Raw genomic sequence first — 20,447 nt, forward strand, 5'->3', positions numbered from 1 at the left:
GTTCCCGGCGTTAGTCCGAGAGGGTCACGACTGGATTGTCCGTCCGGTGGGCGACGTGCCGCGATTCGAGTTACGTGGCCGTCAGCACGCCGGCGGGCGCGAATCCGCAACAATATTAAGAGAAGAAAAGGTAAAGAAAATAGAGCTCATAAAGTGGAAAGATTAAATGGAGATAACTAGGATCATATAGAAATGAAAAGGCAGTTGGTTGGAGTTGGGAGGTGAGGAAGTGAAAATAGTGGTGAAATTGCAGATCTGATTTCAGCAGAGCAGTTAGCATGGTTAACGTAATTAAAAATAAAAAAAGAAGAGGCATATAAAAGGGAAAATGATGTAGTGAGAGGGATGATATTGTGTGTCTTTTTTATCCCAACTAGAAACACCTGCTCACTCTGTGAGTGGCTGGGGGGAGGGGGGCATGGGTATGTGTGCAGTTGAGTTCCATTTGTATTCAAAGTCCTTTTCACCTTAATTATGCATTTTCACACTAACTTAGCCTACGATTTCTGGAAGCACGGCTGTGCTGCTGATGCAGTGCCCCTGTTACCAGTAAGACTCATTTTGCTGACTTCAGAAGAATGACAGGCTGATTCAACCCACCTGGTGTTGGTTCAATGGTAGGACAGGGGCTCAAACTCAGGAACAGAGGATGTTAAGCCATCCACCTTCACCGTTAAGGCAACACCAGGCTTGTTATTATTATTAATACGAGTAGACTACCTCTGCGTGGGTAGAGTTTGTTTATTACTTGTTGTAAAAGTGTAGTCGGTGTTTTGCAAGAAGACTGGAGATGAGGTGGGCATCTAAAAGATTCTCGATGGTTGAAAGGGTCTAAACTCTCAAGGTCTAAAGGGTCTAATCTCACAAGGATGTAAATGTCCAAAGGCATCAATTGCGGTTCGTAGGGTCTACATTGTCTTAAGTGTTCTTCGGGTTTCAAAGAGTATAACGGGATCTACCAGGGTTCTAAGAGGTCATAGGGTTTGAAAGGGTCTAATGGGGTCTATAGGGTCTTCGGGCTGTTATTGTTATAAAGGGTCTGACAGGGTCTGTGGGTTTTTTGGTTCTAAGGATTCTAAAGCACCCAATGGGGTCTACAGGATATTAAGGGTCTTAGGGTACAAAAGGGTCTTATGTGTCTGAGCAGTCTTATAGGTCTGAAGTGTCTTTGGGGTCTAAGGGTTCTAAAGAGTCTCGCAGAGTCTCTGCGGTCTTAGGCGTCTATAGGGCCTACATTGATCTTAAATGTCTGATGGTTTTAAAGGCTCTTTGGGTTCTAAAGGGTCTAACAGGATCTAAAGGTATATGGAGGTTGAAGGGAAAGGATGGAAATGTCTAATGGTATCTAAAGGTTCTTAAAGGGTCTTCAAAAGTCGAAGAGGTTTCAGCAGTCTAAAGATTTAAAAGGTAAGTCTCACTATTACGTAATTACCCTCGCCGAAGCAGAGGGGATTGCATTTGGGTCCATTTGTTTGTCTGTCTGTCTGTTTGTTTGTTTGTCCGCACAGAACTTTTGTGTTTTTCTCTGCAACCACTTGTCGGATTGAGAGAAAATTTTCACCATTGGTGCGACTTCTCATGCAGAATGTTTCAATGATAATTATAACGTCATCGGTCACGTGGTGTGGCAGCCATATTGAATAAACGGAAAAACTTTGGACCTCTGTGTCTCTGAAACCGCACCAAGGAAAAAATTGAAACTTGGCACACGGCAAGCACTCCTCATACAGAACGAGTGTGATTTTTATGACATCATAGGTGCCTTGGTTATGACGTCATAATTGCATATGTAGAACCACATCCGATCAGCATGAAAAATTTTGAGGGTCATCTTGACACCAAGAATTGATGACACCATCAGTCACGTGATTCGGCAGCCATATTGTTTTTTCTTTAAAACCTTCAAAAACCTTCTTCTTTGAAGTGGCTGAACAGATCGAGGCAAAACTTTACACATATGACTGCCTATCCATGAGGAACAAAAAGGTTCACACATATGATGTCATTGGTCACATTGTTTGGCAGCCATATTGGATTTATCCGAAAACCTATAAAAACTACACGACTCAAAAAGTCCTGGAAAGGGTCTGCAATCTCTAATTGCTCTTTTTCTTGTTAATAGATGTAGTCACGGTGCAACTGACATTCAAACAGTACATAATTAAGATGTATTGTCATGTTGGTTAGTGGCTGGACATACACTTGCTCCATTGTATATAGATTATTACTTTGTAATCACGTTAATATTACGTCATTAGCATTATCATTATGCCACGATCATCGAAATGAATTGACCAATTCATTTGCGGATGTAATAATTTTACTTCTGGAAGGTGTGCAGACCAGCGACTCTTAACCTATACACCGCCCGTGTGTCGGTGCACATGTATATGTCCAACTTTGTCTAAATTCCCTCACCCACCCCGCCCCCCCATCCCCACACCAACTCCTTGCCAAGTTACACATTCCTGCACCCTACCAGCAGCACCTCCTCTTCTGTCCCGAATTGTGTGGACCTCAAACATCTGATGCCACTGCTCCAACCTGACAGATCTCCCAATCCTGGCTGCTGCCGATAAACTGGACACCATCTGTTCAACAGAATCTTTCCTCCCAGAGGATGTCCCTGACTCCTTCGTGTCTCTTCTTGGCTATTGTCTCTTCCGGTGTGATCGATGTGAACCCAGTCCTGGTGGCAGAGTCACACTGTGAATCAAGAACTCCATTCCTCACTCTTGGTGTACTGCTCCTAGAACTCCCACACCACAGGAGCACCCCTGGATATGAATTCCCCTCTGCTCCCACCTCATGTTTGTCTGTGTGTTACACTGTCCTTCCAACAATGACTCCTCCATCTACATCCATCTCTCAGACAACATGGACCAACTTTTAACCACTCATTCCAACTCTCTCTTCCTCATATGTGGTGATTTCTATTGTCACCATGCAAATTCGTTGGGTATTCTTCTCACTTATACCAGCAATGGCACTTTTGTATGGACTTCTGTGACTCAATGGGACTGTCTCAATCTATAAACTTTCCCACCTGGATTTCTGTCAATGGCCAATCCTCCTTTCTGGAATTGGTTATGACCAACTTCCCTGCCAATGTCTCGTGCTCTTTCTCTGCTACAATTGGAACGTCTGATCATGCACTTGTGAAGGTCAACATTTATCGAGCCATTATCAGAGAACAGCTTCAGTGCCGTCGAGTCTGGCAGTTCACTCAGGCAAACTGGCAGGGAATGCAAGCAGCCATCTCACTTCAGGATTGGTCTTGTATATCTAGCACCACTAATATTAACTCGATCTGGAAATTCTTCCATAGAAACCAGCTCTCCCTTATGCACAGATTCTTCCCATTTCGTCTTCAGTTTTCATAACCGTCCTCCCATTCATAGTACATTGAATCCTGTGGTGAGGAAGTTGCCCGGAAACAACTTGAATTCTCCTTCTGGAAGGCAAATTCGACTGAAGATAACTTCAGATCATTCTACAAAACCCGTAATAAGTGTGTGTCTACTTTTAGGAGAGCCAGAAAACAACATCTGTCAAACCTCAGAAGATTGAACTTTCAAACTTGCCTCCATGTGGTGGTGCCTTACTAAGTCTGTTTCTGGTGTATGTTCCCCTTCCATCATCCCTTCCCTCACTTCAAATGGCACCACAGCCGACTCCGCTCATGAGAAGGCCAAATGCCGACTCCCAAATGCCACACTGCCAGCGTTGGAATACAAAGTCCAGCGATGAGCCTGTGGGTGCTGAAACCATGAACCAGCCACCCTAATTCCATGAATTCTTGCAAAGTCAAGGTACAAATTCAAGGTGCTAGTGCTATTCTGGTTCACAGTTCCAGACACATGGGGACCAACAGGTCTCAAAACCATCCCTATCAGTTCCAGTCGATTTTTGACTGGTCTTACCTCAATTATAATTGGAGACAGCTTATTGGACCAACTTTACAGGGCGAATTCTACATTCGTAGTGGATGTAATGTCTGAGCAGTTACAGTCCACTTCACTACACAAAGTTTACTACAGCAACTCCTTGGACATAGTAACCATCAGAGCGACCAGATCAATAGTAGGTGTAACCACCCGCCATGATTTCGCCACTATCCGGTCTCCAAACGTCAGAGTGTGCTGCAATAACAATGTTCAAACACTTGAGCTCAGATGACAACAGAGACAGCTGATCATCCTCTCTTAGGGATAGGACATTCCAGGTGCACACTCTAAGGGACAGCCTCAGGTTAATCCAAAGAGACTGCTGTCTGGTGGATGACACCTCAGCACCACCCTGACACACACTATCGCAATCAAACCCGGGAAGGTTACCCCGTGTTTTTCCTCCTATCATCAAGGAGTGGGGCTCCCGAAGGCTTTTCCCCAATCCCATCATCCAGTGAGCTGCCCTGCGAAGGGGAGTGGGTTTACTCCCACGGAGTGGGTTTCCCTCTCTCTCTCTGAAAGGACCGTATGGCAAACCCAACCATCTACCTTCTTAACAACCCTCTCAAATAATTTCAGTCACTCAAACTCTGGGGTCTCATTTTCAACCCTGATCTTTTTTGGGCAAACCACATTTCGAAGTTTGCCTCCAAAGCCATTCGCCGACTGAGCATGCTCCGTCGTGCAAAGTCTTAACACACCTGAACTCTTATCCACCGACGAGGCTTTCATCCGCAGCTTGATGGAATACTATTCTCCCCTCTGGGCAACCCATCTGCCTCACACCTTGCTCAGCTTGATGTTGTGGAAACAAAGTCCTTCAAGATAATTGTAATCTCCCTTGTCTATAGGCATTGTCAACAGGTGACTCGGTGGTCTCTCTATCTTCTTCCACTTCGGTTTTGGTGTTGCACCCTCTGTCCTCTCCGTGCTTTGTCCCTCCAGATGTCTCTGCAGGGTGCACGCAGTCCACCAGCAATCCCCTTCTCGTGAAACTCCCAAAATCCAGAATCATTACTGTCACCTCCACTCATTTCGTCCTCTCCGCCCCCCCCCCCCCCATCTGTGGATCCAACTTCCACTTCTCTTCAGTCTTATTCTTCGCTCTATGTCTATAAGACAGCTGTTCACCACCACCTCAGATCATCCCGCATTTCAAACCATGATATTTTCTACACCCATTAAACCACCCTGCTCCCACCCCCCCCCACACACATTTTCCTTCTCTATCCATCTAAACCACCCCCTGTATTCTCTCCTACCCCTCAGCCTTACCTGCGTATCCCTTGCTGTCCTCCATTATTTTTTTTCCTTCAGCCCTGCTGTTGGCATCCCCCCTTCTCTTTCTGCTGTGTTCTCGCTCTTCCACGAGCCTTGACTGTATACAAGAAAAAGAAAATGCATCCTGAGCGCTAAGCGAGGTATTTCTGTATAATCTGATGGCGAGAAAAATCAGACAGGCAATGGGATACATCATTCCTGTATAAAGACTCATTTAAGCACCTTTATAACTTAAAGATCATTGCGGCCTAGTGAACAGCATACCAAGAGGTCTGGCTAGTGAAGTCAGCTCCTGTCCATTAGTCTGTGGGGAATGCAATAAGCATAGAATGCATCTACGACGTCGGGGTTCCTCCAAATTCATTTCAGTCTCGTGTTAAACAACAGGAGCGACTGTTTATAAAGAACTTTGGATGGAATTGACTGAATAGTTTTGTTGTGATAACAGTTAGCTCACCTGGAGCGTAGTTCCAGTGAGCTTATAGGATTGTGCGTCGTCCGTCTGTAAACACTTGCATCTTCATCTGAATCTGCTGATCGTTTTATGACCAAACTTGGCTACAATGATCTGTGGTGTGGTCGTACTCAAATTTGTTAATGGCATCTTCCCCTGCCACCTATAGGTAGGTCATCATAACGTTTAAAGATCACAAAAGTACTGCACTTGAATTTCCATCTCGTTTGGCTGCCATTTTGGATGACAGGAAAGCCTTCAGCCATCTTCTTTTCTCAAACTGTTTAACCGATCAATACGAATCTTTAAATTTCTGATCAACTACCAAAGGAAAATATAGATTGTTAACAATGACGTCATCAGTCACGTGATATGGCAGCCATATTGGATCATAAGAACATCTTTAACAATCTACTTCTGTGAAACCACTTAACTGATTGATGCGAAAATTTACACATGTGGTAGACAACACGTAGGAAAAAATCATCTGATTACATGTATCGTCGTTGGTCACAAGGTCTGGCAGCCATATTGGATCAAAGGAAAATCTTCTCTCAAACTGCTTAACTGATTAATGTGAAACTTAAAATATATCATCAACTACATATGGGAAAATTGTGATCAAAATAAGCTGATCCGAAACACAATATGGCCACCGGTGATGTCATAATACAGAAAATGGGCAATATCTCGAAAAATTCGAATTATATACACCTTGGAATTGCACTTCATTAAATAGGGCTAATTTTGACAAAACAGGAAGTGACATCTTCTTAGCAGAAGTGGGCAATATCTCAAAACCTAAGTAAGGCTCATAGACAGCAGGGAGTTGCACCATTGTGAACATCATGTAAATACTACCTAACCTTCTTCTTCCTCTTTCGGCTTGCTCCCGCTAGGGGTCGCCACAGCGGACCAACTGTCTCCATTTTGCTCTATCCTCCACATCTTCCATTGACACTCCAACCACCCGCATGTCCGCCCTCACCGCATCCATGAACCTCTTCTTTGGCCTTCCTCTTCTCCTCCTGCCTGGCGGCTCCATCTTCAACATCCTTCTCCCGATATACTCCGTTTCCCTCCTGTGCACATGTCCAAACCATCGCAATCTCGCCTCTCTCACTTTGTCTCCAAACCGTCCTACCTGCGCTGTCCCTCTAATACACTCATTTCTTATCCTGTCCATCCTCGTCACTCCCAACGAGAATCGCAGCATCTTTAACTCTGCCACCTCCAGCTCTGCTTCCTGTCTTTTTGTTAGCGCCACCGCCTCCAAACCATACAACATAGCTGGTCTCACTACCGTCTTGTATACTTTCCCCTTCACTCTTGCAGCTACCCTTCTGTCACAAATCACTCCTGCAACTCTTCTCCACCCACTCCATCCTGCCTGCACTCTCTTTTTCACTTCTCTCCCACACTCTCCGTTACTTTGGACAGTTGATCCCAAGTATTTAAACCAATCCACCTTCCCCACCTCAACTCCTTGCAACCGCACCATACCACCACCCTCCCTCTCATTTACGCACATGTACTCCGTCTTTCTCCTACTGACTAACATTCCCCTTCTCTCCAGTGCGTACCTCCACCTCTCAAGGCTCGATTCAGCCTGCTCCCTACTCTCCCTACAGATCATGATGTCATCCGCGAGCATCATCGTCCATGGAGACTCCAGTCTGATCTCGTCCGTCAACCTGTCCATCACCATTGCAAACAGGAAAGGGCTCAGAGTCGATCCTTGGTGCAATCCCACTTTAACCTTAAACCGGTCCGTCATTCCTACCGCACACCTCACCGCTGTCACACTGTCCTCATACATATCCTGCACGATCCTCACATACTTCTCCACCACTCCCGACTTCCTCATACAATACCACAACTCCTCTCTTGGCACCCTATCATAAGCTTTCTCTAAATCCACAAACACACAATGTAACTCTTTCTGGCCTTCCCTATACTTCTCCATCAACATTCTCAAAGCAAACATCGCATCAGTGGTGCTCTTTCCTGGCATAAACCCATATTGCTGCTCACAGATCGTCACCTCTCCTCTCAACCGAGCTTCCACTACTCTTTCCCACAACTTCATGGTGTGGCTTAACAACTTTATCCCTCTATAATTTCCACAGCTCTGCACATCACCCTTATTCTTGAAAATCGGAATCAGTACACTTAATCTCCACTCCTCCGGCATCCTCTCACTTTCCAAGACTTTATTAAACAATCTGGTTAACAACCCCACTGCCATCTCTCCTAAGCACTTCCATGCCTCCACTGGTATTCCATCTGGGCCAACCGCCTTTCCACTTTTCATCTTCTTCATAGCAGTCCTCACTTCATCCTTACTGATCCACCCCACTTCCAGATTCACTATCTCCACCTCTTCCAACCTTCTCTCTCTCTCATTTTCTTCATTCATCAGCTCCTCAAAGTACTCCATCCACCTTCTCAACACACTCTCCTCGCTCGTCAGCACATTCCCATTTGCGTCCTTTATCACCCTAACCTAACATACTTATTGGGTACTACCCAATTGGGTACTACCCATACAGTAGTAAATACTACCTAACCTAACATGTGTATTCTAAATCCAGCTCTTAATTTTACCCTGATCCATCCGACACTCCACTTTTTGGCAACCAGCCAGGTGAGCTACTGGACCATTGGTCCTCTATCTTTTACTCCAGGTAGGTGTGCCCCACAAAATGCTAGAATAAGCTATTTATACACCTTCACAAGGCATCGGACCAAGGCAGAAAAGGAGGGGAGGGGGGATTAAATTGCTACAACCTCCATTGTATGACCTTTACTTTCCCTGATTGGATAAGTTTGGTTAAGATTGGATAAGTAACGACCGAATGCATCAAATAGGCACCAAATTACAAATTTTAGTATGATAATTGGGATCAGGGAAGAGAAAGTTGACAGATGAGTGTACATGGTAACATAGAAAGGGAGGCTCAAGAAGCAGGATTTGATTTTAAGTAGCCATAGGTTTGAGGAGGTATTTGGCCAGAGTGCATGCAATTGGTCACCTCCTCTTCACAAAAGACACTGCGATCTGAAATATTCACCAACAACCAGTGCTGGGGTCCTCTGACTTGTCGTTAACCAGATTTGGTGGTGTAATGGTTAGACTGTTCGAGAACCTGCTCTGAGTCTGGCAGGTCAGCGATTGGAACACTGGCCGAGTCAAATCAAAGTAGGGTGGTAATAGTAGCGCAGGCTTTGATGGGTCTACTCGCCTCCTACTGCGTTGAAGTTCCTTGTGGGATAACTCGTATTATTTCAACGTCCTTTTGAGGGACGACACACACATTGATGCCTCATCCTGCATATGAAACACCAGTATGATGGTTTTTGCAATATTTGGGTAGAGAATTTTAACCACACAGGACAGATCAAAGTCAGGAAAGCATACTTCAAGGCTCCCCTGCCAGGCCATGGGACTGTTATTAGGTGATAATTAGCTGATAAGTTAAATTACTTAATAGAGGAAGGATCTGGAGAGAAGCTAGGTGGTTCAGAATATTTGGAGAAAATGGTAAGAGGTCATGGAGATGAGCTTTCAACCTGGACTCATGTTTGCTAACAAGTAATGGGTTAGAAAATGAGTGTTTCATTTCAAATATGCAAAAACAACCTGTTCTGGTGTGACAAATGATGCATTGTGCTCCACAGAGAGGACTTAATGATTGGATGAAATCATCAGGAAGTTGATCGAGGTATGCTATCCACCATCGGAAGCATGGAGAAGCTGATGTTATGTGCATTAACTATTCGTTGGAGTAAAATATCCAACTTGGTTCTACTTTCCCACATACACATAGCTGCTCTTTTGTTCTGATGAAGGGTTAACACCCGAAATATCAGCTTCTCATTGCTTCTCATGATAGTTAACATACCTCAATCAACGTCCTGATGACTTTGTCCATTGTTCTACCCATCTGCTGACGCAGATCGACACTAGCCTTCAACAGCAGCAAGACTATTTTTCATTCTACTTAATATATGAACCACAACATGCTGTGCACTTCACGTATATCTATAGACAGCGTCATCCTTCACTCGTTAATGTTTCTCTAATATGAAATTATCATCACACTCAGCTTGTATTTTCTGGGGGTTTTGCTCTTTAAAAACCTGAGCATTTCTGTTCGTTTGTTAAATTGCTGTTTCATCAGCAGGAATTCCCTCTCTCCATCCATTTATGTTTGTGACTTAAATCCTAAAAAGGGGGTGGGGGGAGGGTAAGGTGGGGTAAACACCTGCATATTGTAACCTTTGCTCCAGTTATATCACCATTCAGGGTACAATACCTTCAGAATGTATTCACACCCCTTGACTTTTGTTACATTTTGTTGTGTTACAGCCTGAATTTAAAATGGGTTGTATTAAAATTTTTTGTCACTGATCTACAAAAAAATAGCCCATAATGTCAAAGTGCAAACATATTCTTAGAAATTCTTACAAATTAATTCAAAAATGAGAAGCTGAAATGTCCTGCATCAATAAGTATTCAACCACTTTGCTATGACACTGCAAATTGAGCTCAAGTACATCCAATTTCCATTAATCATCCTTGAGATGTCTCTACAACTAGATTGGAGTTCACCTGTGGCCAATTCAAGTGATTGGACATGATTTATAAAGAAACATGCCTTTCTATATGAGGTCCTTCAGTTGGCAGTGCATGTCAGAGCAGAAAATACACCATAGAGTCCAAAAAACTGTCCAAAGAACTGCGAGATAGAATTGTGTGGAGGTATAGATCTGGGGAAGTGGATTAAACAATTTCTAGAGTGTTGAAAGTTCCCAAGAGCACAGTGAACTCCATCATCAGGAAATGTAAAGAATATGCAACTACCCAGGCTCTTCCAAGAGCGAGCCGGCCTATCAAACTGAGAAACTGGGCAAGAAGGACCTTGGTCAGGGAGGTGAATAAGAGCCCAATGACTACTCTGACAGAACTACAGAGTTCCTTGGCTGAGATTGGAGAACCTGCTAGAAGGACAACAGTCTCTGCAGCACTTCACAAATCTATGCTTTCTGGGAGAGTGGCCAGACAGAAGCTACTCCTGACTGCGCTACGTCTGGCGCTACGTCTGGCGGAAACCAAGCACAGCTCATCACCCATCGAACACCATCCCTAACGTGAAGCATGGTGGTGACAGCATCATGCTACGGGGATGCTTTTCAGTGGCAGGTACTGGGAGTCTTGCAAGGATGGAGGGAACAATGAATGAAGTCAAATACAGACAATTCCTGAGGAGAACCTGCTGCAGAGTGCAAAAGACCTCAGACTGCGGCAAAGATTGATGTTCTAACAAGACAAAGACCCCAAGCATACAGCCAAAGCAACACTGGAATGGATTCAGAACTAGAATGCGAAAGCCCTTGAATGGCCCAGCCAAAGCCCAGACTTGAATCCCATTGATAATCTGTGGAAAGACTTGAAGATTTCTGTTCACCGACACTCCCCCATCCAACTTGACAGAGCTTGTGCAAATCTGCAATGAAGAATGAGAGAAAATCCCCAAATCCAGATGTGTAAAGCTGATACAGACATACCCAAGAAGACTCGAAGCTGTAATCACTGCCAAAGGCACTTCGACAAAGTATTGACTCAGGGGGTTGAAAACTTATTGACGCAAAACATTTCAGCTTTTCATTTTTCATTAATTTGTGAAAATTTCTCAAAACATGTTTTCACTTTGTCATTGTGGGGTATTTTGTGTAGATTGGTGACAACAAATTTAAATTTAATCCATTTTAAATTCAGGCTCTAACACAAAAAAATGTGTTAAAGTCGAGGTGTGTGTATACTTTCTGAAGGTACTGTATTTTCTAACCCACATGAACACTCATAACTCTCAACACACAAAACGAAATACAACACACCTGCAACACTCTCTTGGTAAGGCCGGTTTTCTGTGACAGCTGCTTCAAGTCCTTGGCGTCAGGGTTATGATTGAGAGCAAAGAAAGACTTCATGGTGCGCAGCTGGTGGTGCTTGAATGAGGTGCGCATGCGCTTGCTCTTCTGCGGCGTTGAGAATGCATGTGCAGCATCCAGTCCTACAGCGTCTGCACATCCGACTGGGGTATGGGTGTGGAACAGCGAGATGAGCACATGCTGAGAAGGCCTGGGGGATAACAGAAGCTTCCCACGTTGCTGGTACAAATAGGAAGAGGGGGTGGACAGGTGTCATGAGTCGCATGGCCGATTTGATGCCACTGCCTCCCAGTGCTGTACCTCTCACATTCCCTCAAACACAATGGAACAAAATAATGTTCCTATTTACATTGTGTAGTTGTAAGCACACAATAACTTATTTCTGTAGCTTTTAAGATTTTTCCGCTTACTGTCCAGGTATGTTTATCCAACAGATGATGAGCATTTTGGTGAAATGTTAGAGGCCTGGGGTTTACAATGCTAAGCCAATGAGTTTGTCGGTTAAATGATCATATCTTGGATAATTATGAAGATTGCATGTCTTCATTTTTCAGAGAAAGTACTTGGTTTTTGATAAATACATCTATATATATATATATATATATATATATATATATATATATATATATATATATATATATATATATATATATATATATATATATATATATATATATATATATATATATATATATATATATATATATATATATATATATATATATATATATATATATATTTTCAATCATTTTGCAAGGTGACGAGGTCAAGAGAAACGATAGCAGACATAAAAAGTACTTCATTTTTGCAACCCAGAAATATGAATAGGTTTTTGATGACCTAATCAAAACTACACCTTAGGCTTATAATGGCAACAATTAACCATTGACATGTACAACACGTTCGAAAAAAGAAACAGGCACAGTAAACTCTTATCTATACCTTAAAATACAATTTATAAAAAGCAGTACGTAATGTTTTCAATACCAATATTTTGTAGTGTATAATGCACATGGACAACAAGAACGTTGGAATTCCTCCACAACAGAGTTGGTTCACTTTTATGAGACGGTGTACATAAAATGTATGTCATCTTCTACATAGATGTTTCCAAATTCACTGACCTGACTCAAGCTCTAATACGACTATGGTGAATGTGAAAAGATATATAGAAACCAGAAATTGAGAGCTCACCCTATCTGAATGACTTGTGAGAGATCATCCTACCAAGGGTTCATGCACATGCTGTTTATCGAAGGAAAAGTGAGTTCAAAAGAGGTAGGAGTACTGAACCCTTAATTGACAGACAGGACACTACGTGCAGGTTAGCCTTTTGTACGTTGAGATTCAAGGGGCAAAGCAGTCAATGTTGGAGCCAGTGAGTATAACAATGCATCCACAGGTGGTATTTAAATGGAGTTCAGGGACATCACAAATTAAATTAACAGGATGGAGGCCAGGTCTGATAATAATGGGCTATAATATTCCAAAACAAGCTTAATGCACTACTTGTGTATGCTATGTCTCCACCTGAAGGAGCCCGTTAAGGGAAACCATATTAATTTGCACAGGCTACTATTACTACTTCTAATGGCCAGAATTGTTTTCAGATTTTTGTGGGGGTCAACCTGGAATGCTTTTTGGCCCAAGCCTCTCACGAATATGCTAGACGGAATGACGTTTGACTTAAGGTGATTTATGAAGGAGTTTGATATTTGTTTAGGGTGGCGCTGATAACTCACCGGCTCTTCGCAAAAGATAACATTTAACGTCCGTTGGCTAATGCTAGCAGATGGTGCTCAGTTTAACATTCATCCGAGGGACAGGGAGGGACTGGTGCATTTTGTGATACAATGCCCTGTCTGCAAAGCACCGGTCTGACAGTTTATATTCATGCTCTGTCTTGCCAGATACATACCCAGAATAGTTTGGTCAATTTTACACCAAGTCTCATGAATGTGGGCTACTTATGACATGGACGTAGTTTAAATATTGTAAGATGTAGAATGCAAGAAAGTCCAAAATAAAAGTGATGTTGTCTGTTGATAATAATCAGTAGTGCGATAACACATCCCCAGTCAGTACAATGGATAATTTTCTTATTATATGACAGTCGTCTATTTTTATGAATGTTGCTCATATTGGGCAAGTACAACACGATACTATAGAGGTCAATTAGTTACCTTTGAATTGTTTAGTCTGGATTTGATTTCTGACCTGACTACATCGCTCAGATGTATGTTAAGCTGGTTGCCCATATTCCAGCATTAGTTGGTGGACGTTAAATATCCCACGGTGTTATTTACGAAGAGTTGGCGAGTTATCACCGGCACCATGAACAAATTACAAACAAATTCCTGCCCAAATCATCTTCAGTCGAACAATAGGCCTGTGGAGTCAGTTCCTCAAAGACTTGTGCAAGTACTTTCCCCAGCATACCCCCACAGGAAGGTGGGAATCATTGGGGCCGTTGAAGTAGTGGTAGTGGAAGCAGTAATTGTAGCATGAGTAGTAGTAGTAGCTCATTTGGACATGAAAATGGAGTATATTTGGTGCAGTCAATGGTAAACGTAGCAGATAGATTAATATTTCAGGTGCAATGAGAAACACACAAGGAACTATCAGTTTTAGCAAATTGCATCCTACAGTTACATGGGTGGGTGAATTACGAATAAATGCATTCACTAACGTACAAAAACAATGGTTTCGCATACTGCTGTGAAAGACAGCAGTCGTGATGATGATGATGGTGATGATGATGATGATGATGATGATGATGATGGTGATGCCACCTTACTTTGTTTAATTCTCTCTTTCTGATCGTTCCAATGATCTCTATGTCGTACTTTATGTGATGTCCGTTTTCATTAATGGTTTAACACTTAGAAACTAGAACGGGCACTCGGTAGAGCGCATACCTTCGCCGCCACAACTTTTTTCCAGGCACATTTGAAAAACGTCATTTTAAAACGTCCATGACGTCACAACCGTCAGTCCGATTGACGTCAAATTTGGTGTGTAACCTCCTTGAAGGCAGTCCAACAAAATGGAATGATAAACACTGAAAAATTAAAAAGTTGAAAAATGACGTCATCTTTTGACGTCATTTTGACGCACTTCCGGGGACGTCACGTCCAATTGGGGACTACCGTTCTGAAAGCTCGTAGTTCACTGAACGTTTTAACGTTGGTTTCATGTCAATAGCTCTATTAGATCTGAAGCTATGCTTACAAGTATATTTTGACCTTGAGTGTGACCTTGACCTTGACGACAGAGTTAATTGGCAAAACCTGTACATCAATAAACAGATATTTTGGTACTGATCCTAATGCCTGGATTTGGGAGACTTTGCTTTATAAATTATATAGATATTTGAATGTAAAATATCAGGACATTTTAGCCACAATTGAAAAACGTCATGTTCAAACGTCAATGACGTCATAACGGTCAGTCCGATCGAAGTCAAATTTGGTGTGTGACGTCCTTAAGGTAAGTCCTACAAAACGGTATGATCAAAACTGATGAGATCGAAAATTGAAAATTTACGTCATCTTGTGACGTCATTTAGACGCACTTCCAATGACGTTACGTCAAATCCGACACTACACATCCGAAAGGTATCTCATCATGGAACAATATGGCGGTAGTTGCATGTCGATAGCTGTATTATGAAGGAAGTTATGCTCAAAAGAGTGTTTTTGACCTTTTCATGACCTTGACCTTGACCTTTGACCCGATCGCTCCCAAAATCTAATCAAATCGTCCTTGGATACTCACGAATCATCCCACCAAATTTCATGCAATTCGGTTTTATATGTTCTGAGTCATGCGAATAACAAACAAACACACATATTCACAAATAAATAAATACACAGCGACCAAAACATAACCTTTCGCAGAATGCGAAGGTAATAAACTGCAATATTTTGAAATGCTGTTTTAATTTACACATCGATCACAGATCACAAATTAAATCGCATGCTCTGCCAGCGAGAATTGTACCAGGACAGCAAAGAGCAAAATAAAAAATAAACATAGGGGCAATACCCCTGGGCAATACCTGGTAGCAGTTGGATAAGATAACCAGGGAACCACTGGTAGGCATGGATGACCCACAAAATTTGTAATGGAGAAGAAAGTAAATACCTATTGATTTTTTTAAATTCCATGAACAAACCTTGGTACATCACGGGTGATAAAGATTGTGGTCAAGTTTCATCAAAATTGTGTGTGTGGTTTCAGAAAAGTAAGAAATTACATATTTTGGGGGGAAACTCCCTCTTACACTCCTTTAGACCCGGGTTTTTCTGATGTCATGAACAAAATTTGGGACGTCGCGGGTGATGAAGGTTATAGTCGAGTTTCATCAGAATTGCTAGCATTGTTTCTGAGAAGAAAATAAATACCTCTTTTGGGAGACACCCTCCCCCCCCCCCCCATAGATACCCATATACCCCGATTTTTTAATGGTGTGAACAATCTTTGGTACATCACGGGTGATGAAGTTTGTGGTCGACTTTCATAGGAATTGTGTGTGTGTAGTTTCGAAGAAGAAAGCAAATACATATTCGGGGGGAAACCCCTCTTACACCTCCTCAGAGACCGATTTTTCTAATGCCATGAACAAACTTTGGTACACCATGGGTGATGAAGGTTGTAGTCAAGTTTCATCAGAATTGTGTTTGTCGTTTGAGAAGATAGCAAATACTCATTTTGGGGGCAGCCCCCATAGACCTCCTTCGGGCCTGATTTTTTTTTTTATGCCATGAACAAACTTTAGTACATCCAGGATGATGAACGTTTTGGTAAAGTTTCATCGAAATTGTATGTGTAGTTTCAGAGAAGCAGTTGAAAGTATTTGTGGATGGACTAACTGATGGATGGACTGACGGACGATCGATGCGCCATCCCATAATCTCCCTGGAACTACATTCCAGGTGAGCTAAAAAAAACAAAAAAAAAACAAGAAAAAGAGCAATCAGAGATTGCAGACCCTCACCATGACGTTTCTCATTATTATTAAATTGAATTTAGAATTGGATTAAAATAAATTCAAATCAAATCAAAATGAAGACTAAATCGGTACAGTCCTGCAATGGAGGAATCAGAAGGAACTCAAACAAGCAAAAAGCAAAGATGAAGTCATCAGGAGGAACGTGGATAGGATTCACATTCCAGCTGATACTCCTGTACCCTTAAACCCATCCTGGCACAGCCAAGTGAGCCTTATTAAAAAAAAAAAAACAATCAAAATAATAAAAAAGGACCCAGATCAAAAAAAATCAAAAATTCTTGCTGCTAGACCATGCGTCCAATCAGGTTGAAATTTAAAACATATATTCCCCATCATTAACAGATCATAAATCTGAAGTTTCATGTTGATTAATTAAGTGATTCAAGAGATTAAATGTTTTTAAAAAAGATTTTCGCTCTATCCAATATGGCTGCCAGACCATGTGACATCAATTATTCATGAATACCCTGGTAACCCCAAGGCTTGGTGAACATTTGTGTGAAGTTTCCCCTCGATCAGTCTTGCCATTCTGGAGAAGATTTTTATGGGTTTTAGGGTAAATCCAATATGGCTGCCAAACCACGTGACCTATGACATCACATATGTGAACCTTTTGTTCCTCATGGATAGGCAGTCATGCTTGTAAAGTTTTGCCTCGATCTGTTCAGATACTTCCAAGAAGGTTTTTGAAGGTTTTTTTTTGAAAAATAAAAACAATATGGCTGCCGAATCACGTGACCGATGACGTTATCAAAATTTTTTCTGTGGACCATTTTATTCCCAGATGACCCTCAAAATTTTTCATACTGATCAGATGTAGCGTTCTTCATGTGCAATTATGATGTCATAACGAAAGCACCTATGATGTCATCAAAAAGTCACACTTATTCCCCATGAGGAATGATTGTGTGCAAAGTTTCAATTTTTCCTTGGTGCAGTTTCAGAGATACAGAGGTCCAAAGTTTTTCCATTTTTCCAACATGGGCACCACACCACGTGGCCTATGACATCATAATAATCAATAAAACATTCTCGATGAGTAGTCGTTCCAATGGTGAAAATTTTAGTCTCAATCCGACGAGCAGTTGCGGAGAATAACATGAAAGTTCTGTGCAGACAAACAGACAGACAGACAGCCAAACAAACAAATGGACCCAAATGCAATACCCTCTCCTTTCACGAGGGCAATGATTCACTTTTCAAAACTTGTTGGATAAAGTATTTCAAATCACATGGAATAGATTTTCCCTTGAGTGAAATATCCATGTCACTGTTTCTAAATGTACCGCCCGTACATTATATCAAAACCTGATGCAAAAGAGAATTTAAATTTTTTGACGTTCTCATTTTTTTCAGTAGGCTAAGATTCTCCTATTAAATGTCTCTTAATTAATCATGGTAAGATATGTCTCATTAAACAAACCAATAAGTGACTTGCTTTGAAACGTGAGAGAGACGATTGTTCCGATCACACGTTAAAGAAACGGATGTGCTATTTTATGGAAAATGTTATCCACCTATTAAGCATTTGATGGCTCCACACAATAGATTGATCTCAAATGCAATTTTTAAATTTTTCTGCGCAAGTCAACAAATGTAATTATCTCACTCTCTCACTGCAGACAGGTCAGTGGTCTTTCTCTCTTCCACCGTCTCCTCTCTGGTCTTGCCCCCCCCCTTGCTCTTTCTGAGATATCTTGCCCCCCCCCCCATATTTCTACAGGTTGCTCAAGATCCGCCAGCAAACCCTTCTGGTAAAACTACCAAAATCAAGAATCACTGCTCACCTTCACTCTTTCATTCCTCTTTTTTTCCTGCCTTTGGAACAAACTCTCACACTCTCTTCAATCCCACTCTTCCCTCCAGGTCTTCAAAAACAGCTGTTCACTACCACCTCTTATCTTCCCCCATCCAAAACCATGATCTTTTCTACCCCTACTAACCCACCCCAAACCCACCTCCTTTAAATTCCCTCCTTTCCTTCCTGAAAGTCCCTGTCGTGTCCATCTTGTATACCCCGTGTACCCCACCCCACCCCTCTCCCTTCCACCGATCTCATAATGTCTCTGTTCCCCACTGTTTTGTCCTTCCCTCTCCCACCCCTCCTGTCTCCTGCTCCCCTTGTTGTGCGTTTCTGTATGTTAGCTCTCGTACGAGCCTCGACAAGGTATGCAAAAAATAATAATAATAAAGTCACTTTTAATCCCAACTAGCAAGTATGTGAGCTGATTTTATTACCTCTGCCACCAAAGGTGGATGGAGGTTATGTTTTCACTGCTGTTTGTCTGTCTGTCTGTTTGTTTGTTTGTCTGTGAGCAGGATGTTTCAAAAAGTTATGGACTGATTGGGACAAAATTTGGTGGACAGGTTGGGTGTACGACAAGGGCAAATTGATTCGATTTTGGTGGAGATCAGGATTCAGATCCGAGAAAATATTAAATGATTCTTCACCATTGAGAGATTGGGCCAAAAACGATACATATAACAATATCTCAAAATGTTACGGATGGATCCGGTCAAAACATGGTTTGGTGTGTGACAAGGACGAATTTATTTGATTTTGGTGAAAATCCAGATTCGAGAATTGATTTTTTTTAAGTGATTTGTCACCATTGAGAGATAAGGGCCAACAACGATATGTAGCATGATGTTTCAAAAAGTTGTGGACGAGTTATGATAAAACTGGGTGGATGAGTTGGATAGGTGACAATAACAGTCCGATTAGATTTTGGTTCAAATCCGGATGCTGAGCCAGCCTGTCAGTGGATACAAAACATAAACGGTTCAGATTACGAACCTTATCATTTTGTGGGCCTCTCTGGATATGACATGTAGGGCAAGGACATTGAGCGACAGCTCTACATTTTACATGTCTTGCAAGTACATAAGTAGACAGTGGACAAAACAAAATAGCACATGCAAATTGAACCTGAAATCATGAGCTCTGGACTCAGATGGGAACGCCAAACAAGTTTGAAGGTCATTCCATCCCGAAGGACAATTTTATGCTTTCTCGGCTACAAAGTGAGTTCATTGTTTGTCTGCGTCATATTCTACAGGATAATACAGTATATGCAATCATTAACTATTCGTTTGTCAGAGCATTCATTGTCATTCATTTAGGACAGTATGTGCTTGCAGTTTACATTCCATTAGGGATGCTGAAGATCCCACGGTCTGATTTGAATCAAGTGCTCTATAAGCCTTTGAGCTGGGAACGTAAATAAATAAATAATACATAAAATGCACACCTCATCCTTCCCTCCTTCCACCTCCAATCCAATTAATAATCGTCTATCATTATGTTGTCCCATTGAGGAGGAAGGAAATAAGAAAGAACCAATCACCCGATCAGCTGACGTGTTCTTGATCTTTTCCCTTTCCCTGGAGTGAAGAAGTTTTATGTGTTTGAAAACAATAAAGGGAATTTATGATTTATTTTTTATATCCATCAAATGCTATGCTCATCATATTTCACACAAAAAAAAACAAAAAAAACAAATTAAAACCATGTAGCATGGCCACTCCGTCCATGGCAAACGAGGTCGTTCACACCGAATGCCTCGAGTGCCAGGTCAGTGATATGTCGGTTCATCAATCATCCTGGCACCCCCTGAGCAGTTATAATCAATCAATTTGATACCTTTTCACTGTGCGGTATCGATTTGACAAGCGAATCGAAATAGTTTACTATAAGATAAACAATGTGAGTATCAAATCCTCCCTTTATTTATTTATTTATTTATTTCATTTGATGATGATCAATCCAACAAGAAACACATTTTACATGACT

At 41.9% G+C, this 20,447-nt stretch overlaps 1 protein-coding gene across 1 annotated transcript in view; it reads right to left on the reverse strand.

Moving 5' to 3' along the window:
• The window catches only part of LOC147013027 (LIM/homeobox protein Lhx9-like), a 181,920-nt gene that overhangs the window by 23,464 nt on the left and 138,009 nt on the right, over window positions 1-20,447 (reverse strand). Inside the window, exon 4 of the mRNA XM_085854472.1 lies at window positions 11,587-11,783. Within this exon, the coding sequence (XP_085710598.1) occupies window positions 11,587-11,783 (197 nt within the window). The remainder of the gene's footprint in view (window positions 1-11,586; window positions 11,784-20,447) is intronic.

This window comes from Eptatretus burgeri, chromosome 14 (assembly GCF_056783735.1).
Source record: "Eptatretus burgeri isolate ZD-2024b chromosome 14, Ebu_testis_v1, whole genome shotgun sequence".
Classification (NCBI taxonomy): domain Eukaryota; kingdom Metazoa; phylum Chordata; class Myxini; order Myxiniformes; family Myxinidae; genus Eptatretus; species Eptatretus burgeri.